This window comes from Dreissena polymorpha, chromosome 6 (genome assembly GCF_020536995.1).
Source record: "Dreissena polymorpha isolate Duluth1 chromosome 6, UMN_Dpol_1.0, whole genome shotgun sequence".
NCBI classification, from domain to species: domain Eukaryota; kingdom Metazoa; phylum Mollusca; class Bivalvia; order Myida; family Dreissenidae; genus Dreissena; species Dreissena polymorpha.
Genome location: NC_068360.1, coordinates 100,171,938 through 100,193,807, shown reverse-complemented (window position 1 = coordinate 100,193,807; position 21,870 = coordinate 100,171,938). Strand labels below are relative to the sequence as shown.

The 21,870-nt window shown below is 33.9% G+C and overlaps 1 protein-coding gene across 2 annotated transcripts in view; it reads left to right on the top strand.

Moving 5' to 3' along the window:
* Positions 1-20,370, top strand: part of LOC127836091 (ankyrin repeat domain-containing protein 42-like) — a 35,453-nt gene extending 15,083 nt beyond the window's left edge. For both annotated transcript variants that reach the window (XM_052362546.1, XM_052362545.1), the window contains 11 exons: positions 478-597; positions 3,488-3,623; positions 5,168-5,368; positions 6,196-6,321; positions 7,202-7,381; positions 8,308-8,433; positions 8,908-9,057; positions 9,286-9,396; positions 10,564-10,690; positions 12,890-13,024; positions 15,341-20,370. In XM_052362546.1, the coding sequence (XP_052218506.1) occupies positions 478-597; positions 3,488-3,623; positions 5,168-5,368; positions 6,196-6,321; positions 7,202-7,381; positions 8,308-8,433; positions 8,908-9,057; positions 9,286-9,396; positions 10,564-10,690; positions 12,890-12,986 (1,374 nt within the window). In that variant the 3' untranslated portion in view covers positions 12,987-13,024; positions 15,341-20,370. The remainder of the gene's footprint in view (positions 1-477; positions 598-3,487; positions 3,624-5,167; positions 5,369-6,195; positions 6,322-7,201; positions 7,382-8,307; positions 8,434-8,907; positions 9,058-9,285; positions 9,397-10,563; positions 10,691-12,889; positions 13,025-15,340) is intronic.
* The last annotated feature ends 1,500 nt before the right edge of the window (positions 20,371-21,870 follow it).

Here is a 21,870-nt window from a genome sequence, read left to right as displayed (position 1 = left end):
TGATTGGAACAAAATGCCACACTCATGACTGGAATTAAACACTTTTTAATAAAGAAAGCAATAAACTAGTAATGATATGTTTTGATAATTGGCTATAAAATTGTTTGGTTTTGTTAAAAATTAACTTTGGATTTGGGAGCGATTATCCCAGAATTATAAGACATGTTTATTTAAGTCATGATAAGAAGCAATTGATTAAGACTGGTTGATTTGGATCAAAATTATATGTTTGGCAAATACCTGGGTAACCAGGGTAAAATGGACCCACTATTGCTCCAAATCAATGTTTTTTCCCTGAGAGGTCACAGGGGCAAGTCCACCCTATAAATACACTCTTATGAAGAGGCTGATGGACCTGTTAATAAACTTCGAATTATTGTGTTCTTTATATTTGAAAAATGGCAGAAAGTTTCTTTATTTGTGATTTAAAATTGATATCAGTCGACTCACTCCAACGTTGTATATTCTCCTCCTCAGGGTCTTGCAAACAACAACGTGAACCTGAGTGCCAAGGACCATAGAGGCAGCACACCGGGCCACCTGGCCGCTGCACACGGGAACTCCTTCACCCTCAACACCATCCTCAGATCTGGCACAGTGAGTAACGTGAACATGCGCAAGATATTACTGTTGAACCCTTTACCACTTAGATACGTATTTTGAGGCCTTTGTAGTCACTTAGAAAGTTAACTGAATTTAAAGACCTTTCTTACTTTCTTACATGTCCAACCCTTAGATCCTGATGAGCAGAAAACAGCATAAAACCTGAACAGATTGAGTTACTCACAGACTGTTCTGGTTTAATGCTGTTTGCACATAGCATATGCTCATAGCTGAATAGCTGTTTTCACATAGGCATTTAAATGATTTTCACTTAGTTTCTAAGTAGTAAAGGGTAAAGAGATAATAATACTGCATTCATATATCCAAATAAAAACACCAGATACTTAACTCTTCCCCACAGCCGTATACTCCCACGTGGCACAGTGACTAACAATAACAGTTGTACATTATTACTGCAGACCCCATGTTTCCCGAGGAACACTTGTAGGGCTTTACAATTTACAAAGCATGTTTATTTTGTGAGTAGTGAGAACAATTTTGTAATATTATCAATCCAGTGATGGCCAGCTTTCATTATCGGTGTTTAATGTTGGTTCATAATAAGATAAACATTACTCAAACTTTGTGTTGTTCTTATATTTTCTAAATTCTTTGTGCTTTTATTTTAAACTTTTAAATGATTTTCAAACAAACATTTTGTTATATAAGAATTTATGAGTTTACCAAAATTATCCAGGAGTTACATGTAAAAGGGATATATTTACAATTCAGCATTGCTTTATTTCCTGACAACGTATTTTGTGCATTGAGTTGCTTTTATTTGAATTTGTTAAAGGGATTTTTGAACCAACAAGGACTAAAGGTACTTGTTCTGAAAGCCAGGATGGCTTATCAGACTTGGTTTGTTTATGTACTAATAGCTTCTATTAATACCGGAGTCTCAATGTGGGTTTTGTGTGCGTTTTACACTTAAATGCTACACTAAATTAAGCATGTTTAAAAAAAAAACATTTTTAAATTACATATATTGAAAAAAATAAGCACAACAATCTACTTTGTTTCTGTTTAAACAAACCATAAAAAAACTTAACAGATACATATAATCAATGTAATGTATACATGTTCTTTATAGTTTATTCAATATAATATATTTCGTCAATTTTAGTGATTTTAACTCTGTGTCAAGCATTGTGTTCAAAGCTGCATGGTTTAGGCATTTGTGTGCACTTGTATTATAAAATAGTAATTGTGTTATTTATTAACTCTTATTTTCAACATCAAATGTATTGAACAAAATTTGATTGTAGTATTTTAACAAGAACATATTAAGTCTGCATGCATTTATAAAACAGCAAAAGTGACGATGAATTAAATGGCTTTTACAAGTTCATTCCAGTATTAAATATCAATAAAGTATGCATGAAATACTGGGTCAGTCATGGATGTCAGTAATTCAGATTCTAATTATGCTAAACATCTAATGACGTCACGTCTGTAAAAAAAGGATTTTTTATTATGCTTTGGAAAGGATCTAAAGCTGTGTTCCTAGTTGAGGCTTTGGCTTGAGTCAGAAATTTAAATAACTAAGTAAGTTTCATCTTTACTTGTTCATTGAGACTGGACATAAGCATGGACACAACTATACCTCAGTGATTTTTTTTGCTTTTATTTGTTACAGCCTGTGCCATTTGAATTGGGAAAATTAGCGTGATAAACTGTGAAATTGGGAAAAATAGCGCGATAAACAATGAAATTGGAAAAAATTAAGCATTACAAATATGATTATAAGTAACAGAATTATTATTGTTTTTAAATGCATGTTCAGGGGGTTTTCTAGCCATTTTGAGAAAAAAAGTCTGGTCAAATTGGGATTTTTTTCAATCAATTAAAAAGGCGAATTTGAGAATTATTTATCGACAAAAATGACTACATTAAAGTTATATATTTTGTTGGATGTTAAAGAAATAAAGTTGAAATATAGAGTTAAGAAATCATAATTAAGTCATAGGAGACTTGTTTCTTAAAAAAAAAAAAAAAAAAATTTTTTTTTGGAAATTGTTCTTTTTTGGGGGAAATTTTGGTCAGATTTTTGGGGAAAAACGTGCAATTTTGCAATTTGGAAGCAGCCGAAAATGGGCTGTAATTTTGAGCAAAAAAATCACTGTACCTGTTACTCAAATCAGTTTCAATAAAGTTGTAATTCCTCTAGCTAGTCACCAGGTGTGGTGATCTTAATGATCACTGGCACAAATGCATTTTTACTGGCCAATTGAATCAAATATACTTAACCAGAAATTTTGCCTGCCACAAAGACCAGCAGTCTAGAATTTCTCATTGACCTCATACTTTTTTAAGGGATTTAATAATAAACTTTCATTTTTTGGAGAATTTCATTAAATATGCTTAATAACAAGTCTTTTGTGTTTTGAATGGTCATTTATTAAAATAGCAATTAAAAATTCATAAAAATTATTGCCTACCCTGGGATTCGAACACACTCTAGTGTGCTTCCACTGCACTACACAAACTTTAGTGTTGATCATGTAAACATTAACGCTATTTTAGTACTCATTGTATTTATCCAATTATTTAGGAAAAGCTTTGTTATTTTACCGTTTTTAAATGATTATCTTCTATTAATCAATCAATATTTTAAACATGTTTCTTTAAGTGTTCAAACATAGTATGTATATTCTTTTATGAATCTATTTCATTTATTGTTGAATTTCTAACAATTACTTTGAAAAGCATAATTTTATCATCAAACAGGTAAACAGGTCCCTTGAATTAAATAGCAAGGGCACTTCCTCTGTCAGAAATCAGAACATCTGGCTTAGTTGGTTGTGTAAAAAATGGTCCCTGTTACTAGCTTTGTCTGAGGTCACTTATAGGCTTTTGCAGTGACTGTCATATGTTTTCTCAGGACATAAACACAACAGACAAGAATGGCTGGACGCCGGTACATGCTGCCTGTTACCATGGGAGACTGGGCTGTCTACAACTACTCAACAAGTGGGGCGCCAGTATTGACGAATGCGATAATATCGGGAATACCCCAGGTAATTTGTTGGTGTTTTCTTAAGCAATTTAAAAGGCCGCAGTGTGATAATAGGTTAGATATATTCTTTTGCAATTATGCATGAGGTGTTTTGATCATCTTTCTGATTCTTAAATAAATGAAGCACTGATTTAACCCAGTGAACAAATTAACAATCTTAACTTTGTTGTTATCAAACAGATAGGTTAACCTTAAAATGGCTTGTTTTTTGGGGCATTTTTTTAACATGAACAATCGTGTTGATAACCTTTATATTTGTATTGAGATTAATTTTAAATTTAAATTAATTTTAATTTCTAATGTATATATTTTATTTATGGTATTCCTTTCATTAGAAAAAAACAAGAATTCTATCTATCAAATTATCATACAAAATGTATTTTTGTGATTGATATAACTTAAATTTTACAAACAATACACTGTAACTCCAATATAACGCTCTCCGTTATATATAACGCTGAATCCAATATAACGCGGGGGGTGCTTGGATCCCGTTTTTTCTCCAACCTTCCATTTCTGATCTAAATCCATGTTATGCGACTTCATGTATTTTCAGAAAATTCAAAGATGGCGGCGATCACAGCTTGATTTCTTTATCTGTCCGTTAAACTGATTTTAATAGATTAGAGGTTAAACGAAACTCGACAGCTAATTTGTGTTAATCTGTTGTGTAATGTCAAAAAAGATGTTAAAAACGCGCTAGTTAGTGTTTATTACATGTATTCCCTATCAGAGCGGTTCATTGTATAAACTACGGCTGTGTTATCATTTATTATATGCTATACATGCTTGATAAATAAAAAGATCCTTGTGTATGTTTAATGTTTCAGTACGTGTACAAAAAATGAATTAAATAATCCTGACCATTTATTTGCATGCTAACACAATATACTTGTTAACAGAGATTCACTTCAATTCTTGCCCGTTATCAGAAATTCCGGGGAAGGACGTTTTTTGCATGACGCGTATGGCACAATAAAACATTTATTTGTACATGTATCGTATTGTATTCAATCTTAATTTAAATTAGCTCATCCAATGAAAGCTTTGTCCCATAATGCACTGTACTCTTTTTCTGAAAAATCATGTAGGCATATGATTGTGTTTATGAAATTCATAAACATATTTCTCGTCAAAAATGTTCAAGATTATTTTTTCGTTAGTGATGTTGTAATAATATTCGATTATCAGATACATGTGCACATTAGAAAAGTGGTATGTATACTGTTATCGTTAGATTCGGTTTATATGCATGTTTTTGCGGATGACAACACAGCATGGCAATACACAGGACCTATATTATAGGCTATACTATACCTGTTTTTACAGTCCCCTGCAATTATGAGCACCAAACTAATATAATGCCAATCCGTTTATAACGCTGTTTCGCGACTTGGACCCCATTGATCGCGCTATATTGGAGTTACAGTGTATTGAGAAAATTGATGCTAAGTGGTGAATTCAGAAAAAAATTCAGTGTGATATAGACGTTTTTTGTTGGTTTCATTAGATAATAAATAAACTGGTCCACACTGTTGATTTCAGCACACTACGCAGCAGCCGAGGGTCACCTGCCCTGCCTGAAATTCCTCGTCAGCACGGGTATCAGCCCAACACACGTGCTGGGCGCCCGTAACGACCAGGGGGAGACACCTAAGGACCTTGCCCAGCAGTTCTACAAGGACGCCATCATTGAATACATCAACGGCATCGAGTGGGAACGGGATCACCCAGAACAGACTGAGAGTGAGTCTAGGATGTATTCATCAACCCATTTTTAGATTTAAGAATTAAGAATAGACTTACAACCCAGAAAAGTACATGCAGGGTTTGAATATATACATGCTACCCCTGGTGACTATGTCATGAAGAAACTATTGTTGTTTTTATGAAGAATGGTGTAGTTTAAGGAGGATAAGTCTTCCACTAACCATATATTGCAAGTTTTACTCAGAATTGAAGCAATTATTGAAAATATTCCAATTTAAAGAAAATTCTTTTGGTTAATACAAACCTATGACTTTATTGTTGTATTTGTTTAACCCAGTACCATTCAGATGCATTTTAACCTTTTTGTATTCCATTAGAAAAAGTAATTAAATTTGAGTCTATTACGTTATGGTTGTATTCGTTTAACCCTAAACAACACTTCCCACCTGATCTGGTTTTTGGTGTAAAGAGACTTCCTTCAAATGAAAAGTACCATAAAAGTGTCGTACCTGATTAGCCTGTGAATGCTGTTCTGGTGTTATGCTGGTTCAGGTTGCATATAGCCATTTTTACTTTTCTTGTGAGTGGGAAAGGGCACGTTTCATTGCTGGAATTTTCTTTATCTGACAGGGATTTTAGTGAAGTGTAGTAGATGCTGTTTATGACTTCATGGTGATTTGAAGTAATTGTTTCTTTTATTCAGTACTTTTGTATGTTAAAGACTTTATCATTACATGACTGATCATGTGTAAAAATGTTAATTGAAATCTTTTTGCAATAGTGAATGTTGTTTTCGTAACATATCTGGAAAGATGATTGTTTATTACTAAAGAATGACTGCATTTTTTGTGATAATTTTTCAGATCTGGCATTCCCTGCTCATGTGGCTGCATTCAACGGTGACCTTGACCACTTGAGAATGCTGGTGGAGAATGGAGTAGTGAACATCAATGAACGTGATGACAAGGGCTCAACACCCGCGCATAAAGGTGCGATATCTGTTAGGCTCTTAGAAGGCAACAGTTTGTTGTACCACAACAACATTATATACAGTGAGCAAATGGTTTGTTCTACAATGACAATATTATTTACAAAGAAAATTTGTGCTGCCTAAAGTTTCTTTTCACAGTTAATAATCTATGTTTTTATCAATACAAATAAATGTACGTAAAACTCACATTTAATATGCCTTGTATAGGAAACAAAATACTCCAGATGTGATCAGCACAGACAGCTCCTAAATATTATTTCGTATAACAAATGTATTGTTTCAATGATTAAATAATCCATGCCTCCTTGGAAATATCACCAATACTTTACTCATCAATCATGCTAAGGTTGGTCAAGCGACTAAAGCATAGTTGAACAAATAAAGGTTTTTATGGAGGTAATTAAAAAAGTTGGTGTTGACTTAGGAAATATAACTGTGCTGTCAAATTGTATTGCAGTCAATATTTTTAATGGATTTCATAATGGGTAAAATGGCATCATGTTTCAATTATCCATATGGTATAAACTTGACCTGAAGCGAAAAATCAAGAATTGTTGTTGACAACATAGGGTAACTCAGTCCACAGTTGTGTATGCATTATTGACAATATTCGAGTTCTGTAAAATGTAACAATAACTATGAGATATTGACTCAAAACTTGCAGTATCCATGTCATGAATATTGGAATGATGACTTATAGATAGACTAATTGTTGTTAATAACAGGGGTAACTTTAAAAAACGTGTTTGCATAATTTTCCATTTTTCAACTCCCAATATTCATGATCGGTGAAAATTGCACAATAAATAAGAGATATTGACACAGAACTATGACAGAGTCAAAATGATCAATTATTTGATCATACATTGTTTTCTCAGCTGCTGGGCAGGGCCATGTGCACGTGCTACAGTGGCTTATAGAGATGGGCGCAAACCTGTCAATTACAAACCAATCAGGCGAGACCCCGCGTGACGTGGCCCGGAGATTCTCCAAACTGGCGTGTGTCAAGCTGCTTGGTCGAGATCCACTACTCAGGGGGGAACAAGAGGAGGCCGAAGGTTTGTAACAGTACTGTCGAATAATTTGATGGAATAATAACACACAACTTAAGTAACATATCATAGAGATCAATTTAGCTATTAAACACGACGCTTTCCAGTCCACAAAATATTATAATAAACAAGATATTTTAGACTAACAAACTTGCATGTGTCAAGCTGGTAGGTAGTGATCCACTACTTAGAGGAAGCAGTTGCTTTGTAAAAATAGTTAAGGTTGCTTTATTTAAAGTAGATTGTTTGTAACAGTAGGTAATGTTGCTTAACCATTTATTACTCAGATATGCATTTTGACGTGTCTGAAGACCCTTAGAAAATCAAATTAAATTAAAGACCTTCATAAATAGATTCTTCTTTTCCAACCATTCGATACTGATGAGCCACAAACAGCATAAAACCTGAAGAGACTGCAATTAACTCACAGGCATTTCTAATTCTATGCTGGTTGCATAAACCATTTCCACTTCGCCTCTGAGTGAGAAAAGGTTAAATTGGTTTAAATATGACCAATATCTGTTTTTAATGTTTAGACAATCAAAAAAATACATTAATTTGTACTGTATCTTGTTTAGCAGAACCTCTTTGACTGCTTGACAGAATTGGCTTAAACTTACTACAGCATAATTTGGCGGTCTAGATCACTTGACCTTAGTCATAATGTTATATGCACTGTCGTTGTTGCATCAGCGGAATGTATCAGGTTAGTTAAATATGGTCATTTATATTGTCTCTTGGGTCCTGATACCTTTTTTCAGGGATCATATACTCAGCTTTTGTTCACTCATTATGTTGTGAAGCTTTATGAAGTGAAAGATCATCATGCCTCACACATAAAGTATGTATTTAGGATGGGACAAATGTTTAAGATCAGGACTAAAATAGTTATCAAGATTTTTCTTTCTTATTGGTCCTGATTTCATTTGCAGATCTTGGATATCCCGCACACCTTGCAGCATTTTCTGGAGACCTGGAACACCTGGCATCCCTCATAGAGAAAGGCGTCAGTAATATCAACGAGCAGGATGAGAAAGGGTCTACTGCTGCACATAAAGGTTAGAAGGCCACAATAGTGTATAATTGTTTTTAATCAGCTAGCCAACATTTACATGAGTTTAAATTTATGCATGAATACAGTGTTTTAACAGTTTTGGGTATGGAGCTGGGGTACTTTGGATTGAGAAAAATTGCATCGTTTTGACTGAAATTTGGAAATAGGTGTTGGGTTTTCTAATAACAAATACTTAAATATTGAGAATAAAAGAGTTTTCAATATTATATTTACTAAGGTTCATCTTAGAGACCTGATAGGGATATAATGGTTGAAATATATTTAAATTTATTTGGAAATCTTCAATTGGGAATTTTTGGCAATCATTTGGAAAAATTGTGAGATGGAAAAATCGAGCAGAATTGCGGACCCAAATATGAACAAACATAACAAGAAAATATTAAAATACAGTTAACATCATCTTACAATGTTTCAAGTTTTGTATTAGCAAATATGTATATATATATATATGTTACAGCTGCAGCCCAGGGTCATGCCCACATTCTTAAATGGCTGCTAGAAAAGAATGCGGACATGTCGCTACGCAACACTCAGGGTCGTACACCGCTAGATGTGGCACGCAGATATGGCAACAAAACATGTGTGAAAATTCTTGGCGGAAACCCAGGTAACAATTTGTGAATGAAGTGGGTCAGTTTTAGTAAATTATTAGACTTTGCTTTGTCATTTTTTGTTCTGTGAGAATCTTTAAATTATATATTTTGTTCTTCAATGTTCTGTTGCATGTGTTGTGGAATATACGGTAATAGGTTTGGGGCATTTAGATAATATTGTCCATTATTAATGCGGCGAGTTTGATTTACGCGTCTCAGATCTGTTTTCCCACCCTCTACAGATGACTTACAACACCTGGAGGAGTGGTCGGATGAAGAAGCAGGAGGGACAGAGGGAAATACAGACGGGGCCTCCATCTCTGTCAGCGATAAACAGAAGAAAGAATCCCGAGGTAAGGGAAAATCTGTCTAATTTGTTCTTTTCAGGTCTAATCAGGTCTGCCCATGTAGTGGCAAAGACACATCTGACCTTTATATAAACTCTGAAATTCACACACTAAGTTTAGTACTTATCAGCCTATCGTTTTGCAACCAGACTCTATTGAGCAATAAACTCACTCACTCAGTCATGTCTTCTAGTATAGTCTGGGGCTCGAGGCAATTGTGATGAGTCAACTCTATTAAAATATTAAGACTCGTTAAGTCCTTCTGAATATTTAGCCGTAATGTCTTTTCTCCTGCCATTTTCCTGGGTTTTATTTCTAGTGGGGTTTACATCATAAAGCAATTGGGAGTAATGGGCAGGAAATTGGCCATTCCAGTTTCTTGTATGGAATGTTTCAGCTATAGTTGATATCCTATCCTTGTGTGTAGGTCTTCAATTTCAGATGGCGTTTGCACTGACAATCTGGAGAGTCTGTTAGAGACATTTATTCTGGAAGACTTCTTATTGCTTCTAAATAATAATGGAAGTCATTCAGCTTCGGAATCAATATTGTAGAACATTACTGATGAAGATCCCGATCGTTGTATGAGTGCATAATTCTGTGGATCTCCAAAAGGGCCTTTATTACAAAGTGCGAAATTGGCCTTTTAAATGGTTAACCATGTTCGGCATTGGGTTTTTATTTTCATTGGCATTTATTCTCAAGACCTCCATCTTCTGGGAGTTGATCATCAGTCAAATCCTGATTGCTTTAGTGTAGAGGCATTTAAGTTTTTAAGATGTCTTGTTACCTGTTAGCAAGGAGATCAATGTCATCTGAGTAGTTCAGCTTCTCTTAGACTGAGGTCAGTGTAGCAAGGAGATCCATGTCATCTGAGTAGTCCAGCTTCTCTTAGACTGAGGTCAGTGTAGCAAGGAGATCAATGTCATCTGAGAAGTCCAGTTTTCTCAGACTGGGGTCAGTGTCCACTGCAAACTTTGTCTTTTTTCTCCTGTGACATTCCGTTTGATTGAATAACACATGCAACAAGATACAGCCTATACTTATAAATGGTTATAAATCATAATCAGCTTATTGTCAATTGCTCGACGATAATGCCTTTTACATGGTCTATTTACTTTAATAACAAACATTAACACTGTATTCCACATACCCAATCAATATCATTATTAGGTCGGGCCCGACGTAAAGTCGAAGACTTGGAGCGACTGCTGGAGATTGCCAAGAAGAATTACACGCAGCTTGGCGGGTCACTGCCAGAGGATCGCAAGAGGCTACAGACCATCAAAGACAAGGACAAGTGAGTGATGAATGCTGTCATAGCCTTGCATTTGTGAATGCAGTCGTAACTTTGCCTTTGTGAATGCAGTCGTAACTTAGACTTTGTGAATGCAGTGGTAGCTTTACCTTTGTGAATGCAGTCGTAATTTAACCTTTGTGAATGCAGTCGTAACTTTGCCTTTGTGAATACAGTTGTAACTTTGCCTTTGTGATTGAAGTCGTAAATTTGCCTTTGTGACCATGTTCAAACCTGCAGGAAATGTGCAGTGAATATCTGTCAATGAATCCTTTGTTTCATCAGTTGTGTGTTGATATTTGTATTGGCGATAAAAAGAAAATGGCTTAATCCAAAACTTGTAAATAATGCAGGTCTTTTCCGCTCCATTTTGGGAAAAGGACACACTGGAATTTTGGGAATTTTGCGTCATGAAAATCCCCATTTTGGGAAAAAAAATATTCGCAAAAGTGGTTCAATTGGGAAAAATAATTGCATGTCAATAGTGTTTCTTATATTTCAAAGAAGCCATTAACTGGTAAATAACGACTATTTTGATAACATATTATTAAAATTTTACAAAATATGATGAACATGTGTGATACGTGCAGGTTTTTTTATCTTATTTTTTGGAAAGAGCCTAGCTTTTTTTGAGGGGAAAAAATCGCGCGAAACGCCGGATTTTGGGGAAAATAAGGAAAGTCTTAAATAATCAATTTAACATATTTTACTTTTTATGCTCCCCAAAATAAATTTCGGCGGAGCATATAGTTGCCAGTTTGTCCTTCCTTACTTACTTACTTACTTACTTACTTACTTACTTACTTACTTACTTACTTACTTCCTTACTTCTGTCACACTTTTGCTATCGTTTCTCATAGCGCCTTCAATATTTAACCAATCGCTTTCATATTTGGCATGTAGGTACCTTGCATGGACCTCTACCTTTTGATGAGATTTGAGGTCACTGAGATCAAGGTCAAGGTCACCGAGGCTAATAATAGACTTCCTTTCGTCACACTTTTGTGACCGTTTCTCATAGCGCCTTCAATACTTTACCAATCGCTTTCATATTTGGCATGTAGGTACCTTGCATGGACCTCTACCTTTTGATGAGATTTGAGGTCACTGGGTCAAGGTCACCGAGGCTAATAATAGACTTCCTTCCGTCACACTTTTACTACCGTTTCTCATAGCGCCTTCAATACGATACCAAGAGATTTGAGGTCACTGGGGTCAAGGTCAAGGTCACCGAGGCTAATAATAGACTTCCTTTCGTCACACTTTTGTGACCGTTTCTCATAGCGCCTTCAATACTTTACCAATCGCTTTCTTATTTGGCATGTAGGTACCGTGCATGGACCTCTACCTTTTGATGAGGTTTGAGGTCACTGGGTCAAGGTCACCGAGGCTAATAATAGATTTTTTAGGTGTTTATTAACACATACATTGACAAAGCGCATCATCGCGGAGCATCCATCAGTTTCACTGATATTCTTGTTTACAACAAATTCAAGGCAACAGATTATTTAATTATGCAATATTTTTATATTTTCTACACTGGATTAGGTTAACTTATATATTTAAAGGTTTAAAAAAAAAAAAAAAAAAAAAAAAAAAAAATTGTGTTTGAATTGGGATTTTTTTTTTCAATTGGGAAAAAACAACCAGATTTGCATTGGGAATGGGGCAGATATTCGGACCCGTGGCATAGGGCGGAAAAGGCCTGTAATGCAGAGGAAATTTCTTTAAAAGATTTCAGCGTTATTACTTTTTTCAAGTAACATTACCAAAGCATTGAGTTATTCTAACCGAAATATAACGTGTACCTTGAGGTTTTAGCTAGGAAGTGTTATTTGACTTGGCACAAAAGATACAATTTTTGCAAAATCAATCTTCAATCTTTTTCATTATAAAACTAGGAACGACATGGAGGCACTTGTATACTTGTTATGAGTGTGAATCTCTTGAGTAGCTAAGTAATTCTAATCAAAAGTATCTATGCCGATGTCTTCTGATTGAACCATCTATGAATAAGAGACACAACTTGACTGCAAGATATTACATCGTTAGAAACTAAGTAATTCTCACACATATAAAACTGGCAGCTATATATTTATAAAATTATCAATGAACTAGAAGCTCAGCTCGACTACGAGCTCTTATGTGTTGAGTAACTAAATAACTGTCACGGAAATAAACCATGCACCTGTCTTTTTATAGAACAATCAATGAACTAGAAGCTCACCTGGACTACGAGCGATTACGTCGTGAGAAACTGGAGGCCCAGCTCGACCAGCTCGAGACATGGCTGACTTGAGCTACCGTCTGCAGGCAAAACTAGGGGATGACAGTGATGTACGTGGAATCATGTCTTTTACGTTTGTAAATATGCACATTTTGGTGTGCCAGGGATAAATAATCAATATACTTACAAAATTAAGCGTACTCGATATTATGTGTTAAAATGCACCATCAATGTTTTGCATCATACACTCAGAAAATGTATCAATTTACTTCGTATTTAAAATTTAAAATGTTCAAATATTAATCAGAGATTATATAAAATCATTAGAAAAATACCAGCATATAATCATTATATACTTCAGTTTTTATAAATGCTAAAATATTAAACTAGGGTTTAACAAACATGATTCTATCCAAATATGTATGCAATTTTGGTGCAAAACTTGCTTTTCCCTTTGGAACACATTTCATAGAATAATAAAATTATGGTCTGTGTTATTATGCCCCCCTTCGAAGAAGAGGGGGTATATTGTTTTGCACATGTCGGTCCGTCTGTTTGTCAGTCTGTCGGTCTGTCGGTCCGTCAACCAAATGGTTTCTGGATGATAACTCAAGAACGCTTAGGCCTAGGATCATGAAACTTCATAGGTACATTGATCATGACTGGCAGATGACCCCTATTGATTTTCAGGTCACTAAGGCAAAGGTCAAGGTCACAGTGACTCAAAACAGTATAATGATTTCCGGATGATAACTCAAGAATGCATACGCCTAGGATCATGAAACTTCATAGGTACATTGATCATGACTAGCAGATGACACCTATTGATTTTCAGGTCATTAGGTCAAAGGTCAAGGTCACAGTGACTCCAAACAGTAAAATGGTTTCCGGATGATTACTCAAGAATGCTTACCCCTAGGATCATGAAACTTCATAGGTACATTGATCATGACTGGTAGTTGACCCCTATTAATGTTCCGGTCAAAGGTCAAGGTCACAGTGACTTGAAACAGTAAAATGGTTTCTGGATGATAACTCAGAATGCTTAGGCCTAGGATCATGAAACTTCATAGGTACATTGATCATGACTTGCAGATGACCCCTATTGATTTTCAGGTCACTAGGTCTAAGGTCAAGGTCACAGTGACTAGAAACAGTAAAATGGTTTCCGGATGATGACTCAAGAATGCATACGCCTAGGATCATGAAACTTCATAGGTACATTGATCATGACTTGCAGATGACCCCTATTGATTTCAGGTCACTAGGCAAAAGGTCAAGATCACAGTGACTCGAAACAGTAAAATGGTTTTCGAATGATAGCTCAAGAATGCTTAGGCCTAGGATCATGAAACTTCATGGGTACATTGAAAATGACTGGGAGATGACACCTATTGATTTTCAGGTCACTAGGTCAAAGGTCATGGTCACAGTGACTCGAAACAGTAAAATGGTTTTCGCATGATAAGTCAAGAATGCTTAGGCCTAGGATCATGAAACTTCATAGGTACAGTGATCATGACTGGCAGATGACCCTATTGATTTTCAGGTCACAAGGTTAAAGGTTAAGGTCACAGTGATTCAAAACAGTAAAATGGTTTCCGGGTGATAACTCAAGAATACTTGGGCCTAGGATCATGAAACTTCATAGGTACATTGGTCATGACTGGCAGATGACCCCTATTGATTTTCAGGTCACTAGGTCAAAGGTCAAGGTCACAGTGACAAAAAACGTATTCACACTATGGCTGCCACTACAACTGACAGCCCATTTGGGGGGGGGCATGCATGTTTTACAAACAGCCCTTGTTTCTATATTCTAGCCAACACTGTTCATCAGCAAACTCGTTTGAAAAGCACTTAAACAGTCCAAAGTTTAGTTATACAGTTCACAGATCAAACGTTGAAATGTTCAACAATTTATTCAATCACACAAGTATACTCAAAATATTGTTTGTAATGTTAAATATTTTTGAAGACAAAAAACCCTGTCCCTGTCGTCCATAAAAAACTATATGCATAAAGAAAAGTAGAAGTCATTTGTAAATTAGAATTGTATCTAGACAATATCAGCACTCTAGTTTAACTAGAATACTTTCACATGCCTTTATGTTGATATGATATTGTGTTCTGAAAATTTATTTTCCTGTTTACTGTTTATGCATGTTTACATATTAATTACCGTTATTCCTAAGCAAAAAATGCAATATTTTTCTGACGCCACATAAATTATTCTTTATTTGTATAAATAGCTTTCTGTGTATGACACCTAATTAAAAGCTGTTTTTAGATTTTCAATTATTGACAACACATATAGTATTGTATTTATGTCACTTTTATGATTATTGTCATTGACAATATCCTATCCTATTTAAATTCATGACAATCATATAAAATGTCCTCCCTTGTAATTGATTCATTTTTAGTCGGAATCTGATGCTGGATACGGGCACCAATTAAGACAGTCTACAAAACAACGAGTTGTGAAGAAGCGCTCTGGCTTGAAGAAGAGATCACAAGACGAGGGAGGAGTGTTCATCAAAAGAAATGTGTCCAAAGAGAAACGAGGGGCAAGATATCAGAAAGTTGTATGAGAGATAAATGTTTTTTTTATAGGCGGGTCATTTTTTAAGATCTGGGTAAAGCTGTTGAAGTTTTAAGTCTGTTTGCTTAACCCTTTACCACTCTAATACATATTTTGACTCATTCATAGTCCCTGAGAAGGCTAAATTTAATTAAAGACCTTTCTTACTTTCTTCAAGTTTTACAGGCTTCATTTCCAACCCTAAGATACTGATGAGCAGCAAACAGCATAAAGCCTGAACAGACTGCGAGTTACTCGCAGGTTGTTCTGGTTTTATACTGTTTGCATATAGCAATTTTCACTTTGCTTCTGAGTGGGAAAGGGTTAAATTTAGGTAACATTATAGTCTGCCAGGTTGTTTCTTTTGTTTTCGCATAACACTCAGTCTCATTTGATGAAGAAGGTATACATAGCTGTATTTTAGTTAATGTTAATGTAGTGCATTTTAATGTTGTTTTCATTTTCTGAAACGATTTATTCAAGATACTCTATTTATATTTTATATCTTTATCTACCTATATGGTGAATATATTGCTTCAGTATTTACGTGTTAATACATATTAAAAAACATTTTGCATTGTATGTGTTGGTTACTCATACTGCCAGAAACCATTATTCGCAGTTTTTTGTTGTTTTAAATGCATGTTTAAATTTGTTTTCAATATCATATCAAGGTGTGTATTGTTAATTAATTCATAATGTATAAAATATCTTAAATGCTCCAAAGAAAACACAAACATACATTTATTTTATATGAAAATGGGTAAAAATATAAAATCGTATTAGGCAATAACATTGCAAATTAAAATCTAATTGTTGTTTTTTAAGCTTGCATTTTGAATCTTCATTTGGTGTTTTTTGGGATTACAAGAATAATGTTATGATGGAAAAAATGCTTGTTTACTTAAATTTCATCAAATATAAGAGGGAATGTCAAAAGATAATATTGTTCCCAAATAATTATGTTCCAAATATGGCATTAGTTTTCTATCAATTCTGGACATATATGATTTTTATGCTCCCGGTAGGGTGGCATATAGCAGTTGAACTGTCCGTCAGTCCGTCTGTCTGTCCGTCCGAAATCTTTAACATTGGCCATAACTTTTGCAATATTGAAGATAGCAACTTGATATTTGGCATGCATGTGTATCTCATGGAGTTGCACCTTTTGAGTGATGAAAGGTCAAGGTCAAGGCCATCCTTCAAGGTCAAAGGTTAAAAAAATAATCCAAGGGAAGTAACAAGCTTTAAAAGGAGATCATTTATATTTATCATTTGGCAGGCTCAGATCATTTTCACAAGGGAAGTAATATTTATAAAAGGGATATAATCAAAAAAATATAATAAATCAAAGCGGCGCAAGGGGGCATTGTTTTTCTGACAAACACATCTCTTGTAAATTTGTACTATTTGCTTAAGCTGCCATAGCATTTATTTTACAAACATAAAAGTGAATATTTTATTACAAAACCATCTCTCCGTGACAGTCAGCAGATAAGCCAAACAAGATTGTAAGTTGTCACGATTTCAAGGCAATGCTATTAAGTAACTTTGGATATTTTGTAGCTTTGATGAAATGTGATAATATGTCAATAAAATCCCCAAGGTCTGAATTAATATATGAGCACACCTTATAACCATATGGTGTGTGTGATTGTGAATTAAGTTCAACCTTTTCATATTGTATGGTATTATTTACATAATACAATTATGTACGTCTCACTGATTGTTTACCAATGGACACCAACTGAAAATATATCATACAGTATTCAACGCGCAAACTTGCTTGTATTGTCATTGAATTATCATAATGTAGTAATAAATATTAACCTGTGTTTATTGTTTGATTCATGAAAGCAAGTAGTAGCAAGTTATTTCTTTCTTGGTATAAAACATCATTGCAAAATACGCACTTATTAAATATTAAAATTTTAATAATTTAATTTTTAATAATTTCCCATTAATTTAACCTCTACGTTGATATCGACCTGCTACAAATGTGTCTGATATGTAGATTATATCTGTTTAACAGGCGTTTATAACAGTCAATGATAAGTGGTTCGTCTTATTATTCTGAACCAACTATAGTTACCTTTGTCGGTGAAAACAAATCAAGATGCAGGCTTTCCAGCGTTCCTAGTATTTCCTAGTTTAAAAAAAAATATGCTCCTAGTTTTTTTTAGTTTTGTCAAAAACCTCCTAGTATTCCTTGTTTTTCATTTATTTGGCACTTCTTTGGATAAGATAAATCTGTCTTTTAATGTGTTTTAGAGATTTTGTTTCAAAATAGGACCTTCAGGTTATTGAGCTGACAATATTTGGTAGTCTTTGTGGGGTCTGGTGTCACTGATTACATAGTCTACCCTTCACAGGTGATACCTGAAAGTTGGACTGAGCTCTGTGATGACTACACATGAAAACTTATGGCTATATTCTGAAACGTTCCTCCACTCAACCCAACCTCAGTTAAATCCAATCAGTATAATTACGCACATGATTTTATCTAACAGTCCTCTCTTTCACTCACACTGGTATTCACAAATGTTAGGACAGCTTAAGGTTTCTTGACTGAGGGAGGATATGGTGAGGTAGCTAAGTTGTTCTTTGAGCCTCACTCAAAGTGTTTTTTTATGAATACCGAAACAGCAGCTCGTACAACTATGTGTTTATTGTGTTCGTTTTTGTTATTTCAAAGTGTGGGTAATTTAAAAAAAATACACTGTATCGCGAATTTGGAACCACAAAATCTTGTGTTAATTAATGGATATAATATTTATTCTGGAGCACTTTGGTAATGGCTCTTTTTTTAGATTTTATATACCACTTTAATCTTGTGCGCATTAAGAATAAGATAGTAAACAACATTTAATTTGAGGAAACCAACTTATGTCAGTACTAAAAATCGCTTTTTGTGACATTTTTTCAGGTGAGAGTTTAAATTAGTGTTTTGAATGATAATATTTTAATGCGAGGATTGTTGCCTATCAATTAGTGTCGTTTAAAATTAATTGCATTAAATGTTATATAGCCGTCATTTACTTGTAATAGTATAATGATGCATATTTACAGCAATGGTCATGTATTAGACAACGTTCACAGTTAAAGCGGGTATGCATGACCTTGACAAATGTTTGTTCAACAAAAGTAAACGTCTTAAAATTTGATATACATGCAGTTCATTATTAATTTATAGACCCTTTCAGAATGACATGTGTCCGAAAATGTAAATTTCGGAGGATATTTAAATCAGAAATTACACTCAACTGTACAGACAGTTTTTGCATCATGTAATAATAATAATGAAGATGATTCCATACAAAAACCATTTTGTTGGTTTATAAGTTTTATTTGCATTTTTCAATTATTATATCGATATTTAACATAAAATTACTCTTATCTGTAATTTGTTGAAGTAAATATGCTTTATAACAATGTTCAAGTGAGGATATTGAAGATTTGTTTCTCAATTCCTGACTCTTATTTTTTTCATAGGATAATACAATAACATGCAAATCTATCACTATAGTATGTGTGGTTTGTTTGTCAAAACAAGATCTTTTTGCAAAGCTGATCTAAGACAGTGGGATTCGTTATTTGAAAATGTTATTAGATCATTTATATATGGAGGTGCTAAGTGGAAAATGGTTTTATATTTTTGTATCACAGTGTGATAATTTACCCTGTCATGAAATGTCATCCAAATCAATGTTTTAAATAGTTTAATGTAGATTATGCATGTACACTGTAATACTAAATGTATATTTACTGACTAGGCCAATCATTATTGCTCATAATGATAACATGTCGCCGTTTACGATTATTTTTACGATTCAGACCAAAATCATTCGTTTCGCACTGATTTTACTAACACACAAATGCAATGGTTGCTGTTTGAAAATATATACGTATAAGCTCTCTCCTTGTCGGCATAAAGCGCATAATTGTTCTAGCTGCATCAAATGAAATGTTACGCCACCAAATGTTCTTTGTTCTTGAATATTTGGCGTTCTTTCAACATATGTGATAAAACTATTACAGATAGATATATGTTAAAATCACTTAAATGAATATGATAATAGTACATGTTTATGCCGATAATTTAAACATATGAAACCATTTATATGGTTTGATTTTAATTTAATAAATCAAAGTGGAAGCTGCGTTTAATCAATGTTATAAAGCCAGCAGCTGCACATAACCTCTAACCTGTAATAAATATACATTTGTTAGTCCGATAGTTTTATCACATCACATCACATATTTACATTTGAAAATGATATTTCATATATGCTTATGGTGTGATGTAAGTTGGCATCTATGGCTTTTTAGTTTTTGATGTGGTTTCGTAAGTGTTTAGAAAATTTATTATTTGTCACATAGAAGATAGAAGGCTTATATTTAAGATAGCAAGTATTAATAGCATACCATAGTTTAATTGTATTGCAGACCGTGCAGATATTGTGCCTACTTACTGAGGCAACACACTGAAGACTTTGAATCTACAAAACAAATAATGATGATACTACTAGTAATAATGTTTCTGATAAAGTCGCGCTTCGAATATGCTACCCATTCCCTTGTTATATTCGTACGCATTTGCCTTTTGATTTTTTTATCAAGTTGTATATGTACAGAATAAAAAAATACATATAGAATCACTGAAATATACAAAATATTTTTGTCAGCGCGAGCAGTCACAAAACAAGCAGTGTTATTATAACATAGCATTAACACTCGTCACATACCATATTGAAAAAAAACATTAATGAAATTGTGTTCATATAACAATATTTGATTGTAATATATATTTAGTATATGATAAAAAGGTGATTGTTTCCACTAAATTCGCCAAATAAAATAAGGGTAGGTATAGGTAAGCGTTTGTTTTTCATGGAACCTTTTTACTTAAAAACAAGCTACTTCATAATGCACCAACAATATCCATAGACAGAAATAATCATAATGTCTATGCAACATCCTTTCAAAGTATGTAAAGTTGGACATAAGAAAATGCCCCCAAACAATCTTCTGCTACAAATTTGATTCGAAATAGCAAAACAAATTTAAGGGTCGCAACAAAAAAATAGGGTTGCTCGGGTTATAAAAAATGCACATTTTTTCACACATATGAATATGTAAATTACACATTTATATTGTAATAAACCAATTATTTTGACATTTTGTATTTGAACCGATTGTATACAATAGGTGCCCAACAATACATATTCACACACATTCACGCTCTGTCGACTCCTCCAGCTCTCCTCGACTAAGTAAACACTGTCAATACCAATCTCTACCTTGACTCAATGTAACCAAAGGCGCCCTCGAGCCTTCTTTAGTCAAGGTTGAGGTTGAGTGACGTTCTTGAATATAGCCATTAGTCAGCTTAACCGTCCTGTTTTATGAAATGTGTACAGTTACTTTGGTAATCAGGTAGGGAAAGGTCGAAAAGGTAATACATTTCTTAGTCGTAAATCCTAGTTTTTGTTTCAACCTTCCTACATTTTCCTAGTTTTTTCCTAGTTTTTTATAAATAATGTTCCTAGTTTTCTCAAAGTTTTTTCAAAGGTGCTGCTGGAAAGCATGAAGATGCAACACAATAAACGACAAATTCATAGCAAGCTGAAATAAGTTTAATAAAAAGCAACACAAGTGCAAAACAACATATTTTTTTATATATTAAGTGAAAGTGCTCATGATTTACATGGCAAATTTCATACACATATGCATTCCTGTTAAAATGCGTTTCAGTGATAACTGGATTATAATTTAGTATTTGAGCGAGAATGGGGGAATGCAGGTATGATGAAAACACGACAGGTTAATGTCTATCATTTTTATTTGGTTGTGTTAGCGGCCAGCTGAATTTACAGAGCATATTTTGCAAAACAGGTTAATGCTTAACATTTTAAATATAAAAGGTTCAGCACGAGTAAAAATAATTGCTCAGAAAGTCTTGATGTTATTTTATTCCTGGTCTACAAAACGATAGGGCACATTCCTATGGAAGACGTATGAGTATACAATAAATTCCATACATAAAAGTCACTTAACATATAAAACAAAGTTGGTTATACTTGACTAGTAATACAAATATATAAACAGAGACCATTATTTGTTATTTAATATGTTCAATGTCATATCAAGGTGTGTATTTTTAATTCAATCAAAATTTATTAAATATCTTAAATATATTGTTTTGGGAAAACAAGAATAATAATATGACAAAAAAATGCTTGTTTACTTGTATTTTAACAAATAAAAGAGGGAATCGTCAAAAGATAATATTGTTCCTTAACAATTGTGTTTCAACTATGGCATTACTTTTCTATCAATTCTGGATATCATATAGATATATAATTATGATTT